A 20,000-nucleotide genomic window follows, 5' to 3' on the forward strand; every position below is an offset into this window, starting at 1 on the left:
AACTAACCAAAAAATTTTGGAATAAGCTCATGCTAAAACTATGGATACAAACAGAATAAATTTAAACAAATTAAAACTTTATAAAGTAGATCTTTACAATACTGTTATATGCATATCTGCCAAACATGGTATCAGGGCACAAGAAACAGAAATTCCAAGAAAACCAAGTGAAAGTCCTAATGTCAGCAATGTTCTAAACAAAATAAATAAAAATCTTTTTAGATATAGTTATAATATTAAATATTTGAAATATAATCTAAACAAAACTAAAGCTTATCTAACAAATTTAAATTCAAATTAAATTTTAATGTATAATGTTCTTCAAAAACATATAAGCAAAATACAACAAGATATAACAACAACTCAACAAGTCTGAGATTGTAACTTTAATCAAGATGGAAACCTAGGACGTTTTTTAGAAAAAGATCACAAAATATTTTGCAAATCTTCTAGGAAAAAATTTATTTAAAACAATCTCAATATTTTTGATTACCTAGATGATAAAAAGTGGTCATCATCACTGTACATATTAGTTCAACAGCATCTTAGACAAAACTTCAATAGAAATTATACAAATGTTTTATGAGGATTGGATTTATTAAAAAATCTCAATGCAAGTAATTATAATGAAATCACAACATAAAATATTTGTAATGAAAACTTTAGTGATAAAAACTAAATCAACTATTGTGTATATATTGTTATTTTTATGTTAAGTAAACAAAATGATAACCAAAAATGGTAACCATGTGGTAGCCCAGAGGTTATCAGAAAAAAGAAGAGTGTTGCCCACCAAGGATGACTTTAATACTGCAATTAGAAAGGATTCAATAATTTTAAAAACTTTCCCAGATATACTATATGAAAGAACTCATTTAACAAAACTAATTATGTAAAATACCAAGATTTAAAAAAAAATGAATGATATGTTAAACAAGAAAAATAAAAAATAAAACAAAAACAAAAACAATCTTACTCAGGAACAAATGACTTGAATAAAGGAGTCGGACCGAGAAATAATAGTGCTGTTATTGATAACACTTGTCCCATAATAATCATATAACGACTTTTAATCTAGAAACAATTAAAAATTTAAAAATATTATAAAACAGAAAAGGCAGAAAAAAAATGATTATTACACATTTTATATTTTCTTTAATGACTAAACTTTTTGCAAAATTAAGTAAAAGCAAAAATTTTTAAAAACTTTTTAAAATTTGTAAAAGCAGAAATATTTTACATGTTTGTGTACGTTTACGTTTGTAGGTACAAAATACTATTCACAAGTCTATAAAGAAACTAAGTATTTTTGTAAAGAGTACCATAAACAGTACACCTATCAGTAAAATTCCAATAACTTTTGAACAATAATATAAAACTAAAAAGTGGATATTAGTGTCATTAATATTGGTCTCAAAATAAATAAAACATTTATGGGTAGGAGAAAATGCTAGGAAATCCTAGAAAATAAATAAAGGTTAGGAGAAGCCAACTTCGACTTAAAGTAAGCCCTGCTTTGGGGCTTTGGTTGTGTAAAGGCTTGTTGGAAAAAAGCAATGGTGTCTCAATAAAAATACTTATCTTGGGAAGACATTAAACGCATCTGGCTATTGTCTTGTAGAATGCCTCCTAGGCAAATACATAAGGAATAAACAGATTCTATCTGTTGACCAACCTCGCACCTCTTCTTCATCTATTAGGCTGGTGCAGATGTATTTATAATACATTGTTTTCAGTTTAGGATATTCTTGACTCAATGCATGGGTTTGCTTGTGTCTCTGTTTTAATGACTAGGCAACTCATTCTATTATCTCCTAATGAGAGTGTAGCTCTAAAACTCAGTTTTAGGGTTCTGAAGCCGGCTGGTAGTCAGGCTTCCCGAACTCTGTGGTAGCTCTCAGAGGGGCTTATTCTATTAACAACTGTAAAATATCAGAATACTATCAGTGCCATGCTGCGCATGGATGGTGTCCCTGTTTGTACTTTTAATGAGCACTGTCGAGGCCGCATTTGGAGCCCTTTGTTACTGCTTAGCGTTTATTAATAGTATTGAGGCAATTGGTTGGACTATTAAATAGTGCACTGAGTACTATCTGTCAAGTTCTTTAACAAATTTAAAAATGACTAAAGTACCAAAAACTATAAAACTCAAAAAACCATCGCAATCACCAAGATCTCTAAATCTATCATTCACTTATATTCGTGGTCTTCAAAGTAACTTTACTTCTGTTGAGTCTTATCACTAGCAAAGTTCACCAGACCTACTTGCTTTCTGTGAGAATAATTGAAGTTCGCCTATCTCATTTTACAATCTTAGTGTTAGTGGTTATCTTCCTTTAATTCGTAAAGAGTTTAAAAGCCATATCACCCATTTGTTGGGAAACTAAGTTTGAATCCACCGACTATTCTTTTATGAGCTTTCGTTTAGCACCACTTCACTCGATTGCCTTCTCTTTGTTCTATACTGCTCTCCTTCATCTCAAGACTACACTCTTTTTGATGCTAATTCTGATCAAATTGACCAAGTCTTCTCTCTTTATCTTTATCAGCCATTATCGTTGTTGGTGGTGACTTTAATGTTCATCACACTGAATAGCTTGGCTCTAGTGTTAGTGACTCTGCAGACACTAAGGCTCTCAACTTTTGCCTTTCTCAATTTCTAACTCAAATAGTCAACTTTCCAAATCGTTTTCCAGACAATTCAAATCATTTACCTTCTCTACTCAACTTATGTCTTTTTTCTGATCCTGGTCAGTGCTTAGTTTCTCCTCATTTACCCTTAGGTGCTTCTTACCATGGTCTGATCTCTCTAAAACTATCATCTCATTCATCTTCTTCATCAGAATCCCCCTATCATTGTACCTCTTACAACTACCTTAAAGGTGACTAGGATAATTTTCTGCAATTTTCTTTGTGATATCCCTTGGGTAGAAATCTTTTGCTTTCCTGGTGACTAATGTGCTTCTAACATAACTTCTTGGATTCAGGCTGGCAAGCCAAGCCTCACTCTTGTCTATAGTTTTTGTGCTGCATTGTGCTGCTGCAATTTCCAATCAAAACCATTACTTCCATATCTTTCAGCAAAACAATTCTTCAGAAAAAAGACGTCTGTTTACTATTACTAGAAACCATCATAAAAAGGTTTTGCCTAATGCCAAAACCAGCTATTCTCAGGTGACAAAATCTCATATTTCATCTCAAAAATTAGGCTCTCATGACTTCTGGAGAATCTTTAATAGTATCTATAATATAGGCAAATCTGTAATCCCACTACTATTGCATGGTTCAGAATTTTCACCACACCTAAAGACAAAGCTAAACTGTTTGCTAAGAACTTTTCGTCAGTATTATCTTTCGATTCCACTAGTTGCGTTCCACCTGATATAGCCTTCAAACAGGTTAATCTATTGCTTGACATTCGTATCACTCCAGTTTCTGTATCAAGTATATAAAATGATTTCCACAAGCTGGCTGTTTAGATAGCTGATTAACTAAATAACAGTAATAACCAATATTGTTTAATCATGCACTCTTCTTCATATCCTGTAACTTCAGGGGTTCCTCAAGGTTTCCTTGGCCCTATACTCTTTAATTTCCATTATCAACCTTCCAGATAATCTCAAATCAAGGTGGCATTGTTCGCTGATGATACTATCATTTATTCTTGTCTCGATAAGAAGCTAACACTCTCTGATCGCTTAGAGGGGGCATTTGAGCTTGAAAAAGATCTCACTTTTGTACAACATGGGGCTCTCAGTGGCTGGTGAGCTTTAACTCAGATAAAATAAATTAAATAAAAAATTAAAAAAACTCAGATGGCAATAAATTGCCGACCTCAAACTGCTATAGGTCAGGCTGGCAAAAAAAGTTAGGTCGGCATTGCCGAATGCCAATCCTAATTCCGAGGGTTGAATACTGTTACCACATCTGGGGCAGATCTTCCAATGATTCCCATTCATTTTTAGACAAGGTACAAAAATGCATTGTAAACATAGATGGGCCTGCTCTTGCAGTCAACTTTCGACCATTATCACATTGCAGTAATGTTGCTTTGCTTTCTCTTTTCTATAAATACTATAATAGGCACTGCTCTAAAGAGTTAGCATCTCTTGTGCCATCTACTAAAAATCATTCTCGTGTTAATTACTGCTCCTAAGTGTTTCAAAAATTCTTATTTGTCTAGTTTTTTTCCTCAAACATCAGGTTTTTGTGATTCGTTTCCTTTCCTGATTCATAAAATTTGCAATCTTTTAAGTCGTCTGTCAATCTTTATCTTGTTCTATATCTTTTCACTTCCAGTAACTTCCAACTCTAATAGTGGTTGCTTGCAGCCTTTTTGGAAGTGAAGATGTGTTTCAAAATTATATATGTGATTATATAAATGATTAAAATCTGTCATTCAAAATATTTTAAACTAAAACTAAAACAACAAAAAACTATTTAATAAATATAAATATTTAATAAATAACTACACAACTATAACTAAAAATAAAATAAATAACTATAAAATATTTAAAATATTTAATAAATAACTATAAAACAAGTTCTCTTAAAAGACAATGTTTATAATAACATAACTATAAAACAATGAACAAATAAATAGAAATGAATGCATCCTGTTATAGCCTACTCTATCATATTACTATGCAATAATGAAGTTATGAAATAATCCATTCCATTGTTATCAAATTAAAAAAATTCACCTTTTTATCTGCAAGAAAACCAATTATAGGTGACATGAAAGTATATGTACCAGGCATTATAGCAAAGAAGTAACCCACTTTATCACTTGTCAACCCATTCTATAAAAAATATAGGTATATTTATTTATAGGTTTTATTGTACTTTATCATTGTCTTCTTGCATCTAGATCAGGGTTATCTAAAGCAAGGCCCACACCCCACAAAATGGCCTTCTATGTCCTCAGACATAGTGGCCTGCTTAACACTTTCAAAAATTAAAAAAAAAATCTTATGTACATAATTTTTAGCGTACCTTCCTAACATTATCAGTACATTTTAATTCAAATTAAAAATCTGCATTTAGATATAATAAATTGCTGTAAAACACATATATTTTAAATAGCAGCCATATTTAAAATTTTTAAACATGGCTGCAGCTAAAAGAAGATGTAGATGTAATACTAAAAGCTTGCACAAAAGTCGTGTATTTAATCCTTCTTGGACAACCATATACTTTGTACATGAGCAAGATAATTTTATTGTGAAAATTGTTTTGTGCCAAAGTTACAGGCTCTATGCTATAAAATACGCTGCAAGTTATGACAAATTTGAAGGCCAATTTTGTATTCACAAGGTGAAGTTGCTTAAGATGTTCTTGGGTAACAATCAGTAATAAAAAGTAAAATATTTATTTCATACAGTGTTACATTTCATCCCAAAATAAGTTGTTTAATTGTAGAAAGTATTGCAAAAAAGTGGTAAACTTTTATCTACAGGAAATTTGATAAACACTGTGTAAAACTATTTTGTAACGTGATTTGTCCTGAAAAAACAATTTTTGTTGAAGATCTTTCACATCAGAAAAACAATTTTTGTTGAAGACCTTTCACATCAGACAAAAGATTAAGACAAAAGGTAAGAGTAAAAGATCTTACCTTAAGAATATTGAAATCATTAATATAAATATTAATCATAAATATTGAACATTGAATTATCATTGAAAAAAATTACTACTTTCAATTAAAAGTGAAGTTTAAATGAATGATATTAGGCTAGAGGCAGATATTAGTTTAGAAAGTGGAAATGTTAATAGACAAATTAATTGTTGCAGAAATGAAAGAGATAGGCTTAGGCGAGATGAAATTAATAATCAACAAAATGCTAGAAATGCTGCTCAGCAAGCAGCAAATAATTCAAACCCAAATGAGGAGAGCTTGGTTAGGCGAGTTGAAAATAATCGTTGCAGAAATAAAAGAGATAGACTTAGGCGAGATGAAACTAATAATCGACAAAATACTAGAAATGCTGCTAGATACAAAAGAATGCATTGTATAGCAAGAAGTAATACTATTCCAGATAACTATTTAGGAGAAATGAATTATATTTGTCAGCATTGTGGTGCTAAGAAATTTCCTGATGAAACACATTTTTTATGTTGCCATAATGGAAAGGTAGTTTTGTCACAACCTTCATCATTTCCACAAAATTTAGAAGATTTATTTAAAGGAAACTATGCAAATAGAAATTCCAATCTGAATTTTTTAAAATATATTAGAAATTATAATGCCTGTCTTTCTTTTGCTTCATTTAAAGCTAATGTAGTTCAACCCATGAGTCATGGGCCACCATGTTTTAGAATCTGTGGTCAAGTTTTTCATTGTATAGGTAATCTTAGGCCAAATCAAGATGATCCGCCAACATATTGTCAACTATACATCTATGATCCACTTGCAGCAGTAAATTTTAGAATGCAACAACGTGGTAATGATCTTTGCTTAAATGATTTAATGTTTCGATTGCAAACTATTATTAGTGAAAAGAAGCAATTTGCTCTTGCATTTAAAAACATGGCGGAAGTGGAAGATGAAGAAATTGGTCGAGCAGCTCTAGAAGGTCGCTCAGTGTCAGTTGTAAAAATGTTTTTACTTGAAGGACAAGATAGACGTCGCTATAATCTCCCTTCACATAATGAAGTTGCAGTTGTATTTGTTGGTGAAGATGGTGCACCACTTGCGTCCAGGGAAGTTGTTATTTACCCAAGAGGTCAACCTCTTAAAAATATATCAAGTATGCCTGCCAACTTAGATCCTATGGTTTATCCCCTATTTTTTCCAAGGGGTGATGCTGGTTGGCATAATCAATTGGTTCACAACCCTGAACGTGCTACATTGGTTAGAAATCATGTTACATTATCTCAGTATTACAATTATAAACTTTCAGTTAGACAATTTTTTTCTTCACTCTTTTACGGCAAAAACCTTTTTCAGCAATATGCTGTTGATGCGTATGTTAAAATTGAAGGCCAGCACCTTGCTTTCATCAGAAATAACCAAAACAAACTGAGAAGTGAGCAGTATGATGCCTTACACGAACATGTAAACAACTTTGGAAATGATCATAATGTTAGACCAGAGCGTGTTGTAATTTTGCCATCAACTTATGAAGGAAGTCCTAGAGCTTTAAAAGAAAACTTTGAAGATGTTATGGTTATAATTAAAAAGTATGGTAAACCACATCTTTTTATTACTTTCACTTGCAACTCAAAATGGCACGAGATAACTGAAAACATATATCCAGGCAGACAGCAAATGATAGACCTGACTTGGTTACTCGAGTATTTAAACTCAAATTAAATAACCTTCTCAATGACATTTTTAAATTAGGTGTATTATGGAAAGTTGTAATACATGTTCAGGTTATTGAATTTCAAAAGCATGTTTTGCCACATGTTCATATTTTACTTCACTTTGCAAATGATGATAAGCTTGAAACAGCACATGATATCAATAATTTAATATCTGAAGAAATTCCAGATCTATTTGTTAATTGTGATCTTTATGACGTTGTTAAAACTTGCATGATTCACGGTCCATGTGGCATACTGAATCCAAAATCTCCCTGCATGAAAGATGGTGTGTGCAGCAAAAACTATCCTAAAGAACTTAATGCTAACACAGTAGCAGTTCATAATGGTTATTCACGCTATAGACGTCGTGATAATGGTTTGGTTATCAATATTAAAGGTAACAATGTAGATAACCGCTGGGTGGTACCTTACAATCCATGGTTATCAAAGAAATATCAAGCTCACATTAATGTTGAAGTTTGCATGTCTGTTTAGGCTGTTAAATATTTGTACAAATAAATATACAAGGGTCACAACTGTGCCAATATTTTAATAAATGAACAAATTAATCATGATGAAGTAAACACTTTTTTAGATTGTCATTATGTCAGTGCACCTGAAGCATTGACATAATGACAATCTAAAAAATTATTATTTATTGGATACTCGAAAATCCAATGTTCGAGTATCCAATAAGTCATATGTCACATACTATTATACGCCTTAAAGTTCATCTACCTGAAAATCAATTAGTGTATTTTAGAGAAGGAGCAGAACAAATGGCTTTAGATTGTGCAGCTCAATGTGATACGCACCTAACTTTACTGTAAACCTAAATTTACTGTTTGTAGGTTATGAGCACATTTTGTATGTATAACTTTATAAATTATTTTAATTTTTTTTTTCATAGTTTTTGATAAATATATCTGTCATTTAATATTGTTATGAACTGTGTTTATATGTGTTATATAAAATCATATTTGTTTATAGTTGTTTATATGTTTAAATTATGTTGTTTCCATGTTTTCAAAGTGGTATGACTTGGCATTATGTTGAGCAAGATTGATAACTTTGCCAGCCAAGTGGTGTACTTATAGCAGAGGTGTGTCTTGGCAGCATTTAGTGCCAGGCGGTGTTACTGCTTTAGAGCTAGGTTGTGTTGTCTAGCCTTTTTTAATTATTCTGGAAACACAATAATGTCTGTTAATGTTTAGCGTAATGTGGATGAGAGAGTATGAAACCTTGATTTTTAAATCTAGGGTGCTTTAATGTCCTAAATTTGAAGTAATTGAATAACTGATATTAAATATAAAAACAAATATACTTTTATGTATTTATATGTTTAGTAAAAAAATAAATATAGTTAACCCTAAATTGGTTTTTTAATTTTGCCTTTCATATTTTACTTTGGTTTGTTATTTTCACTGGATTTTAGGATCAAGGGTGCAAATATGCTATTGATATGTGTTATTGTTGTGATGTTTTGTGTTGATAGACAGCTTGGCTTACCTTCCCATTGGTATCTACTGTTAAAAATGAATAATAGGTAGTTTCATTATTGGAACTTACTGCTTTTATTTATTTACTAAAAGCCAAGACAACATTTTGCAAAAATGCAATTTATATCTAATTCGATTTTTTTTTTTTATAGTATTGCTAATCCTTTTGTACTTTGAAACAGATTTTATAGTTACATTATTAATAAATTTTTTTATTAACTGCAATGTCAAAATAGGTAACTATAAATAGGTAAATCGATTTTCTGTTTTTATGTGGTGAGAATATTGTAGTTTTGTGCATTTGTCAAATATTGAGTTACTTAAATTTTATAACGTGTTTAACTAATTAATTAGCTTAGTTTACATTTGCAACACTTTTGAGGAAAGAAAGAAAAAATTCTTACATATGTAAATCATTGTTTTTCATTTTATCATTTTGGTAAAAGATCTTCATCAAAAACGTGATTACTCCTTATAAAAAAACTCTATTCACCTGGCCACCATTAAGGCAAAAAGAGGGAAGGGACCTCTTTGTTAGTGTCAAAATATTTAAGAAAATTAAATTTAGAGTAACAAAAGGAATTTTTAGTAAATGGTAGCAAGTTACTGTTTACTAAAAACTATTGAAATGAAGAGGCCATACAAATAATATAAAAATTATCTGAGTTGAACAGACTTAACAAGACCTGGGTGCAGTCAGCTTGGTTTACAAATATGAAATCATGTCACATTGAAAACTATGAACATAACATAACCTTTAAAAGCCAATTTAAAACAAAGGTCAAAGTTTACATATTTTTTTCAATTTGTTATACACATGTTTGATTGTAAATTAAATTTTTTTTTGTTTCAAACGTATTTGTACTCAATTGCTTAGTTATTTTTAATAAATTTATTTAGTTGTGTGCATTTAAAGTCTTAAAGACAATTTAAGACTTTAAATATCACGGGGATACCAAAAAATTAATAACTCTTGTATAATTTACGTTCACTTATTATTATTTAATTATTATTCAATCTTATTAATTAAAGTTCATGTTATAAATAATATAACAAGAATTAAGCTTTAGTTTTTCGTCACTTTAAAGCAATATGAAGTGTTATTATTTTGTGTCAGTAACTAAAAACGTATTGTGTTGAACTTAGTAATGTCGAGGAAAATGGATCTGCCTTATACACTGATATGACCTATGTCAGTTGTAAATTACTCAAATAATGTTAAACAATTGGTAAATTATTTTACCTCCTCATAATTTTTATGTTAATTTGACAGATGGTTTAATTTTTTTCAATTTGAAGGCATTATTCTAAAAGGGTAGGGAAAGCATGCACCCTCGATCATAAAATCCAGGGCGCATTATGTTAATAACATTCTCCTAAATTAATAATAATTGTAAAACTAATATTGACTAAAAAATATATATATCCTTTCTTAAAGTTTATTAGAACCATAAATATAGAAAACTCTAAAATAGTTTTATAATTTTGTCTTTCGTAAATTTTTGTTTAGTTTTTTTTCCCCTGGATTTTAGGATCAAGGGTGCATACTTTCCCCTATTAGTTAATGTTTCACAACTTTAATTTGTGGAAAACAGCCACTATAAATTAATTACGTAACAGACCGACAATAACCCGTATTACGGGTTGCTTTCTGCTAGTATATTATAAATAAATATATATAACTATATATATATATAATATATATATACATAAATAAAATAAAATAAGTAGTAGTGGCCTTATCAGACCACTACTATCAGACCACTACTGCTCATTTAAATTCACCTTGGGAAGTAAATAACATAAAAGACAAATCTAAATCTATAAAAATATTTGAATAAAAATTGTAATAATGTATTTCCAAATATTGATTCAAATATTAGTAAACCTCCTCTGAGAGCTGTTACTGTTGATTATAATAATTAATAATAATACTTCATATTAATTTAGTTAATATAGTATTTAATAATTAATTTAGTGAATAATATTATAGATATAATGTTAATGTTGGTAATAATAGTTCATAAAATTATTAAATATCTTTAAAAAACCCAATAAAACCCGATTAACTGTGTTTTATTGGGTTTTTTAGGCGGGTTTTATTGGGTGAGTTTTTTGGGTGGCTTTTTTGATGCCAACCCTGGTAATAAGTAACTTTGAAGTAATTGAAGAACTGATTTGAAGAGTAAAATAAAAGGAGAAGATATTCTCTCTAAAGTAAAAAAACATTGCTGAAATTTGAATTGTCAGAAATAAAACTCTGTGGTATCACTACAGATGGAGCAAGTGCACTAACAGGAAATAATATTGGATTTGTAGCCTTACTTAAGAAATTCCTTAATTCTTTCATATCACTGCATTATACATCAGGAGCAGTTATTTGCAAATGTCTTTGAGATGAAGAATGTAGTAGAACTTGTTATTCAAACTGTTAATTTTATAGGAAGTCGTGGCCTTAATCACAGACAGTTCAAGCAACTGCTTGAAGATTGTGGTAGTGAGGTTGAAGATGTAATTTATTTCTGTCAAGTTAGGTAGCTTAGTCAAGCTGTAACTCTAAAAAAAGATTCTGGATATTATTACCTAAAATAGGTTTCTAAAAAATGAAGTAAAAGACTTTGTTTGACACAAGTTTGCTTGAAAATATTGAATGACTGAATTGAATTGAATGACTTAAAAATATTGAATGACTGTGGTATTTTTGATTGACAAATTCAAACGTTAATGGAACTAAATGTCAAGTTGCAGGGTAAAGTTCAACTTATTAGTAAATTGTTTGAAAGTGTAGAAACATTTGTTTTAAAATTGAAATTTCTAAATGAACAATTAAGCTTAAAATCATTTGTGCATTTCAAGTCATTATCAGAAAGAAACATCAGTAACATCGACTCTAAAAGGTATTGTAATCTCATTTTAAATGTAATTGATAAATTTAACACAAGGTTCTGTGTTTTTAAAATATAAAAGAATGTGTTAGACTTATTTGCACATCTATTTTATGTTAAAGCTGAAATTGTTAAAGATAAATTTTAAATGGAATTGATAGATTTACAAAACATAGAACTTAAAGAGCCCTGTAAAGAAGTAAAGTTAATAGAATTTTATAAAAAGTACATGAGCATTGAGGTTTATCCACATTTGCTCAGACATGCTATTAAAATTGTTTCCCTTTTGGAAGCACATAACTGTGAACAGTTTGTTTACAACAATAAAAATTTACGTGTCAGCTCAAAGCTGATTGAAATATATAATTGTAATATGCTCGCTAAAAACAACAAAACTTTGGTGCAAGTGGTGATACCATAATGCAAAAAATAAAAAAAACCTTAGTGCAAGTGGTGGTACCATAGTAAATAAAAACAAAAAAAAAATATGTATGAACTTAAATGCAAAATATATAGTCTAGGCACATTTTTATAAATTTTAGCAGTATAGATTTATAGCAACATCACAAAAATCTGCAATTTTTGTTTGCTATTTCAAAATCTGTTGAGATTATGCTTCTTGTTACTTCAAGGAACTTGAGTTTATAAAAAATAAAATTAGTATAAACTTACTTTTGTTATTTTCATAAGTTGCAAAGTCAACAATGGTTCAATAAATGTTATCATAGTTGCACATAACACAATAACTAAACCTAAAAATATTAAAATTAATTTTATTTATTATATAACTATAGTTGTCAATACTACTAACAAAAAATTATAAATGATACAAACATTAAATCAAAATAAGGTATTCACGACCAATTTTGTTTAAGTCATCTCAATAAATGTCTCAGTCAGTCAATCACTTCTTAATGTGATAACTACTTACAGACAAAAAATATTCCAGGTAAACAAACTGTTTTTGTAATTGAAATTTGTGTTTGAAGGCTAGAGTTTTCAAATGATGACAGCTCTATAATTTAAAAATATATTCACAGATTTTAATATAAAAGTTTTAATATTCAGTGCTAAGAAGTACACGTAATAAATTTAAAAGTTAACAGACTATTATTTCTTCACTAAAAAATTCAAAATAATAAAAAACTAATTATAATTGTTATAAAAATTACTTTTTAATATTAATTAGCAGAAAATTAATGAATGCAGTAAAGTTAATATTAATAGTGGTCTAAGTAATAAATCTGTTTTTCAAAATAATTTTATTGTTTAAAAACAGATTTATTAATATATATTAAAAATATTTTAATGCTTAATTGAAACATTAAAACATTCAGTAAAATTTAGAAAAAGAGTTTTTGCTTTTTTTAGACAAATTAAACTGCTAAAGCCAATAGGGCTATAGTAGAGTTGGCTTTTTGTAAAGACAACACTTTAAACAGAAAAAAGTTAAAAAAGTTCTATTGATGAAAATTTGTTATAGTGTCAAAAGTGTAACTTGTTTTTATTTAAGCATATACATGTACATGAAAATATTAGAAAAAACTATTTTAAAGCTATTAAAATATTTACTAGCACTAATTTTGTAAAAAATATTGCATTTCTATTGCATACAATATTGTTTCAATATCAGTTACCATCTGCATGTAAAAAACAAAACAAATTTGCATCATACATAGAGTAATAAATATTAAAGATTTCAGAAAGAAAAAAAATTGTCATTGTGAAAACTTCAAAATTGGAAAATAATAGTTTTGGGAATTAAACATTTTTGCACATCTAAGATTTTAAATTTTAATGTGTTCTTTTAATGTGTTGTAATATAAATGGGTTTTTGATAACATATTTACAACTTTATTATAAAAAGATTATTTTAAATAATTTTTATATAATTTTTTAATGTTGTAATTCGTTTTTTTTTTTTAATTTTACGTTTTAATTATATTTTTCATTAAATTAGTTTTTGATTTTTTGAATGACATAATTCTATGAGGATTGCTACAATTACTTTTCCAAATTTTTAAACAATTTTTTAATTTTATTCAGTTATGCTATCAATTAACTGCTATTAAAACCAGAAGTTAATTACTTTATTTCAAAATGTAGATGTAATTTCTTGTTTGTTTTTTTATTTGTAATTTTGTAATTGTAATTTTTAATTTTTTAATTTAATTTCTTGTTTTTTTTTTTCTTTCAAATTATTAATTTTATTTGTTTTGAAATAAATGGGTAATAAAATGTACAAGTTTCAACAAAAGCATCATTTTTTAAAAGAAATTTGAATTTACACAGTAAATTAATGACTGTTATGTCTGCTGAGGCAATTCACTATAATATCTATCAAAGTCTTCTGGAATTACTTATGGGAAGAAGAACTCATGACAAATTCCAATGGAACGGAAATGAAATCAAAAGGTTTTAGTATTATTTTTAGTAATACTGAGGTAAAAGGTTAGTAAAAGCTTTGATGTACTTAGCTGATAATGGTTTTCTATATGATAAAGAGGATATCAAACTGACAGTGAAATCCTTTAACATAACTAGTAAAAACACTCCATTCAAAGATGACAAAGCAGAAAGACTGGTATCTTTTGAAAGAAAATGGAATGTAGTTTTTGAAAAGAAAATACTAAAAAAACTTTTGACAAAAGTAAGAGCTATTAATCTATCCCTATATACAAATACATACATGTACAAATAGTATTGAGCATTTAGCTAAGAAACCTGACCACTTCTGAACATATAAAAACCGTATAGATTTAAGTTAGTGTTTTGCGAACCATATACTGATCTAAATATGCAAAAGTAAGTGTTTGTATATATCTATATATATGTGTGTATATATATATATATATATATATATATATATATATATAATATATATATATATATATATATATATATATATATATATATATATATATATATATATATATATATATATATATATCTTATACTGCTGATTTGGGTGAGGAGTGTGATGTTATACTGAAATAGCCTGCAGCCGGGGGCTTCAGTATATACATCGACTGACAAATAGCCTGACAAGCCTCAGTATGACATCACACTGCTTACCTAAGTCAGCAGTATAAGATATATATATATATATTTATATATATACATACATTAGCCATACATTTCAATCAAGAAATAAAACAACCATTAAAAAATAAAAAAATTTAAAGATGGAATTAGTTCTGACACCAAAAATAGATTAAACTGTAATGAATCTAGTTGTTTAATTCAATTTTAACCAATGTTGAATAGTATGTAGAAATTTCTTTTGACGCCAACAGTTAGATATAATATTTATTTAGTGAATAGGTGTTATTGTGTGAAATATACTTATACTTTTCATTAAAGCAAAGAATATATGACTTTTCAATGATGCATAAAATACATGACTAAAAATATTCATCTTGGGCAAACAAATACATCTGGCTACTGTCGTTTTTGTAGGAGACCCCTTAGGCAAAGACTTAAGGGGTAAACAGATTCTATATGTTGAACAGCTTCGCACCCCTTCTTCATCTATTAGGCTGGCGTAGATGAATTTATATGCATTGTTTCCAGTTTAAATGTTGAATGCTGGATCTTCTTGACTCTTTTTATGGCTTCTGCTTGGGTCTGTTTTTTTTATGACTAGGCAACTCATTCTATTATCTCCTAGTGAGGGTGCAACTCTAAAACTCAGTTTTATAGTTTTGAGGCCAGCTGGTAGTCAGGTTTCCCAAACTCTGTGGTAGCTCTCAGTAAGGCTGATTCCATCAAAAGCTGTAAAATATCTACTAACAGTGCCATATTTCACATGGATGGTGTCCCTGTTTGTACTTTTAGTGTGCATTGTTGAGGCCACTTTTAGAGCCCTTTGTTATGGCTTTGGGTTTAATAATAGTAATGAGGCAATCGCTTAGACTATTAGATAGTGTACTGAGTACTATCTGTGCTATGTGACAAGTTCTTTAATCAATTTAAACTATAAAACACAAAAAACTATGATCATCACCAAGTTCTCTAAATCTATCATTCACTAATATTTGTGGTCTTCGAAGTAACTTTTTTTCTGTTGAGTCTTATCTCTTGCAAAGCTCACCAGACCTACTTGCTCCTTGTGAGACTAATTTGAGTTCAGCTGTCTCATCTTGTTATCTTAGTGTTGATCTTATGATTATCTTCCTTTAGTTTGTAAAGACTCCAATAGTCACATGGTTGGCCTGGGGATTTACATTTATATAAATTCACTCATTTGTCAGAAAACTAGGTTTGAATCCACATTCAATTAATTCTCATCCTTTTACTGTGACTATTCCTTAGTGCTCCAAAAATTCTTATTCGTCTAGTTTTTTTAATCGAACGACAATTCTTTGGAATTAACTCCCTTGTTTTCTTAATTCATATAATTAGAAATCTTTTAAGTCATCTGTTAATTGTTATCTTGCTTTTTAAACGTCATCTTTTCTCTTCCAATAACTTCCAACTCTAATAGTGGTTGCTTGCAGCCTTGTTGGAAGTAAAGATGTTAAAAAAAAAAAAAAAACTTGGTTGTGAGGTTGTATGCTGCACTGCGAATGATCATTTTCTGTACAAAAGGTTTTTATTAGCACCTTATAATTTCCAAATTTCTTTACACAGCTCAGTAACATTTTGAGCTTTTCTCAGTTACAAGTGAATTTAGAAAGTCCTTATTGATTCTATCTATTTCATTTTTTAATAATCTTTTATTAGAGTCTTTCAATTCAACTATATTTCAGAGTTGAATAATCTAACTATTTGATTGTTCGCAAAATTAGTTTTATCATCTTTTTAAGTTATAAAATAATTAGAAATGTTTATGCATCTTCAAAATAAAGACAATTAGAAGGTGCTCAGAGGAAAAAGCATACAAGTGACATTTTTTCCCAAAACGATCTAAGTGCATCATTGGATAGCTAAAACACGGTTCTGTTTGGAGGAAAAATAATACAAGTGATTTTTCAAACAACCAGCGCATTCTGTGTGCGGGCAATAATACTTCTTCAGCAATGTGGTGTTTTGGTTAGGGGAAAAACAGTACAAGTGACAGTCCAAACATTCTGTTTACATAGAAATGGCGGGATCGTCGTCTAAACGACTTGATTTGAGGTCTTTAGAAGATCTAATGAATGGTAAATATACATTTTTATATTGTTCTATGCAACACAAACAAATACTTAAAGTTTATAATGTAAATATTTAAATAAATCTGGTCTAGGCTGCATTAGACATAACCTAACCTAACTTTTGAAGTTGTATCACTTCACTTAACATCTGCCCTTGATTACCTTTCGGTTTAAAATGGCTTAAAATTTTAAACCGAAAAGTAATCAAGGGCAGATGTTAAGTGAAGTGATACAACTTCAAAAGTTAGGTTACATAGTACATATTATATATTAGAACATAATATTACATACATAATAATATTAGTACATAATACTATTATGTACTAATTTTGTATTTGTGTGTAGAATCTGAGTCCGATGTGGACGATCCTGAAAGCGACGAGTATCGACCGTTGTCAAACTCTTCTTCGGATGCTGTTCAGGAATCCAGTGGAGACGATACTGAAGAATAAGCACATGTTGAACCTGAGCCTACCCTACCTCCTCCAGCTCCTCAACAGAGAAAAGGTCGTAAGCGACAACGGAACGAAAGTAAGAAGGGAGTTGCTAAGAGAAAGCGTAACTCTGGAGTCGCATATACCAGCCACAGAGGCATTCCTAAAGCAAGCAGATCTGTGAAACCTTACATGCACAGGTGCCGTTACAAATGCTGCTTAAATATAACTGAAGACCAGCGACAAACTGTCTTCAATGATTTCTGGAAACTTGGTTCGTTTGACCTTCAAACGGCATATCTGAATGGGTGTGTGAAGGTCGGTGAGCCGAAAAGGGTGAATGCAAATGCTACTGCAAATAAGACCATCTCGAAAACTATATCCTTAATGGGCCATCGAGTGTGTAAAGACTTTTTTTTAAAGACACTAGACATATCAAACTCTCGTTTTTGTCATGCTACGAAAAATAGGTCCAAAACCGGGATATCTCCCCAAGACAGTCGAGGAAAGTGGCCAGACAAGCATAAGATCTCGGATTATGATCTAGACTTCGTACGGTCGCACATCAACTTGTTCCCAAAATATAAGAGTCACTACAGTAGGCATGATAACCCCAACAAGACTTATCTTCCATCTCACCTCACATTACAGTGCATGTACAACATGTACGTAGAAAAGTGTGTAGAAGTCAACCGGAAGCCCGTTCTGCTGTGGTGCTACAGGAACATATTCAACAAGGACTTCAACATCAGTTTTCATCCACCTCACACGGATACTTGTCATAAATGTGATCGGTTTGAAAACCTATTGAAGACCTGCGTTGACGGTGAGGCAAACAGTATAAAAACGGAACGGGATCTTCATCACCGGAAGGCTGAGAAAGCGGTGGAATCTAAAAGGTCAGCCAAACAACAGGGAAAGTGTGATGATACCGTTGTGGCCATCACATTTGATCTGCATCAAACTCTACCGACCCCAGTTCTTACAACAAATAAAGTTTTTTATATGCGTGTCCTGTGGACATATAATTTTGCCATTCACAACCTTGCAACAGGCAAGGCGGACATGTTTATGTGGGACGAGTCCACCGCATCTCGTGGCTCTCAAGAAGTAGCCTCCTGCTTGAAAAAGTTTGTCGATGGTTTGCCTGACAATGTTAAACACATTGTAGCCTTCAGCGATAGTTGCGGAGGGCAAAACAAGAATAAAAATATCCTAAAATTCTGGATGTATGTGGTGAAAGAAACGGTTATCGAGATGGTGGATCACAAATTTTTGGAACCTGGCCACACCTACATGGAATGTGACGAAGACTTTGGAATCATTGAAAAGGCCAAGAAGAAAACCCCATATGTATTTGTACCTGACGATTGGATTAATATTGTTCAACTGTCCAGTAAGAACTTTCGCGTCACGAAAATGTTGACTGAAGACTTCCGTCGCAAACATGGATGTAATCACAAAAAACACAAAGAAGAACTCTGAGAAAAATCCAATCCGCTGGCGGGAAATCCTTTGGTTACGGGTACAGAAAGACAGACCAACTGAAATGCAGTTTAAAGAGAGTCTTACCGAAGACTTAATTCCATTTAAGACGGCAGACTGGTCGAGCAGTTTTGTAGGTAGACTTCCGAGGATTCGACTAGATCCGTTGTACGACCAGCCATTAGAAATAAAGGCTGCCAAGTGGGAAAATCTTCAAGAATTGCTGGAGTTGATTCCCCCAGTGCATCATCAATTTTATCGAAACATGCGGCACACCCGTATTCTAGTACGCGGCCGGGGCCGCGGAAGGGGTGCTGTGATTACACGAGGAGGACCTGGAGGACGTGGAAGAACTACAGCAACAAAACTGCAACTCAGGTTACCACGTCTTCTGACGAAGAAGACGATGTCGATGAAGATGAACTTGATCGCATGATGGAAGAAAGCGATTAGTTTGGTTAATATACCCTAATTAAAATATATTCTAATATTACCCTTCTTTTAAATCTATATCATATTTTTAAGTACATGTTAGTTATCATGTTATAACTTTTCTAATGCAGACATATTGTTGTAGTGTTTAAAACAATAAAATGTAAATCACTTGTACTGTTTTTCCTCTGACTGATTGTACACGTCTGAATAATACAAGTGACTCTTACCTTAGTTTGACCTGTCAATATACGTTTAATTTTTGAAATTTTACAAATAATGCCTAAAAGCACATATTTTCCAATTATTCAATCACTTTTTGTTTTTAAAATGCACCATAAGAATTTACAATAAACAACTTTGCAAAATAGTGTTTTTCTCCCTTGTTAAGAAATATCACTTGTATGCCTTTTCCTCTGAGCCCCTCAATTATGATTTTCAATTGTTTTGTTTTAATTGTTTTTATTGTTTTACATTTTTGTTGTTTATTAACAAACCTCCATAAGAAATTTCTCATAAATAAAAATGAAAGAAAAATGTATTGTTACATCAAACCCATTTTGAATTCTTGTTCTTTTGAAGTCCAATTAAAAAAATTCCTTATCCTTTCTTTTGAAATCAAATTAAAAAAAACCCATCAATATCCAGTTAATTTTTCATTTTTACATTAACTGTGAAAATTAAATAAGAAGTAAACAAATTGTTAATTTGATAATTTTATTTGCATAAAAATAGTTAAATTAAAAAAAAAAACCATCAAAATGATAACTTTATAAATTTTAAATTAAAAAAAAATTATAATTAGACAGAAAAAAGTTG

At 30.3% G+C, this 20,000-nt stretch overlaps 1 protein-coding gene across 2 annotated transcripts in view; it reads right to left on the reverse strand.

The window, feature by feature from the left end:
- The window catches only part of LOC100201785 (MFS-type transporter SLC18B1), a 58,730-nt gene that overhangs the window by 6,417 nt on the left and 32,313 nt on the right, over positions 1 to 20,000 (reverse strand). For both annotated transcript variants that reach the window (XM_065796176.1, XM_065796177.1), the window contains exons 7-11: positions 12,624 to 12,707; positions 12,365 to 12,444; positions 4,704 to 4,802; positions 977 to 1,074; positions 98 to 193 (exon numbers count right to left, since the gene is read on the reverse strand). In XM_065796176.1, the coding sequence (XP_065652248.1) occupies positions 98 to 193; positions 977 to 1,074; positions 4,704 to 4,802; positions 12,365 to 12,444; positions 12,624 to 12,707 (457 nt within the window). The remainder of the gene's footprint in view (positions 1 to 97; positions 194 to 976; positions 1,075 to 4,703; positions 4,803 to 12,364; positions 12,445 to 12,623; positions 12,708 to 20,000) is intronic.

This window comes from Hydra vulgaris, chromosome 04 (genome assembly GCF_038396675.1).
Source record: "Hydra vulgaris chromosome 04, alternate assembly HydraT2T_AEP".
Classification (NCBI taxonomy): Eukaryota; Metazoa; Cnidaria; class Hydrozoa; order Anthoathecata; family Hydridae; genus Hydra; species Hydra vulgaris.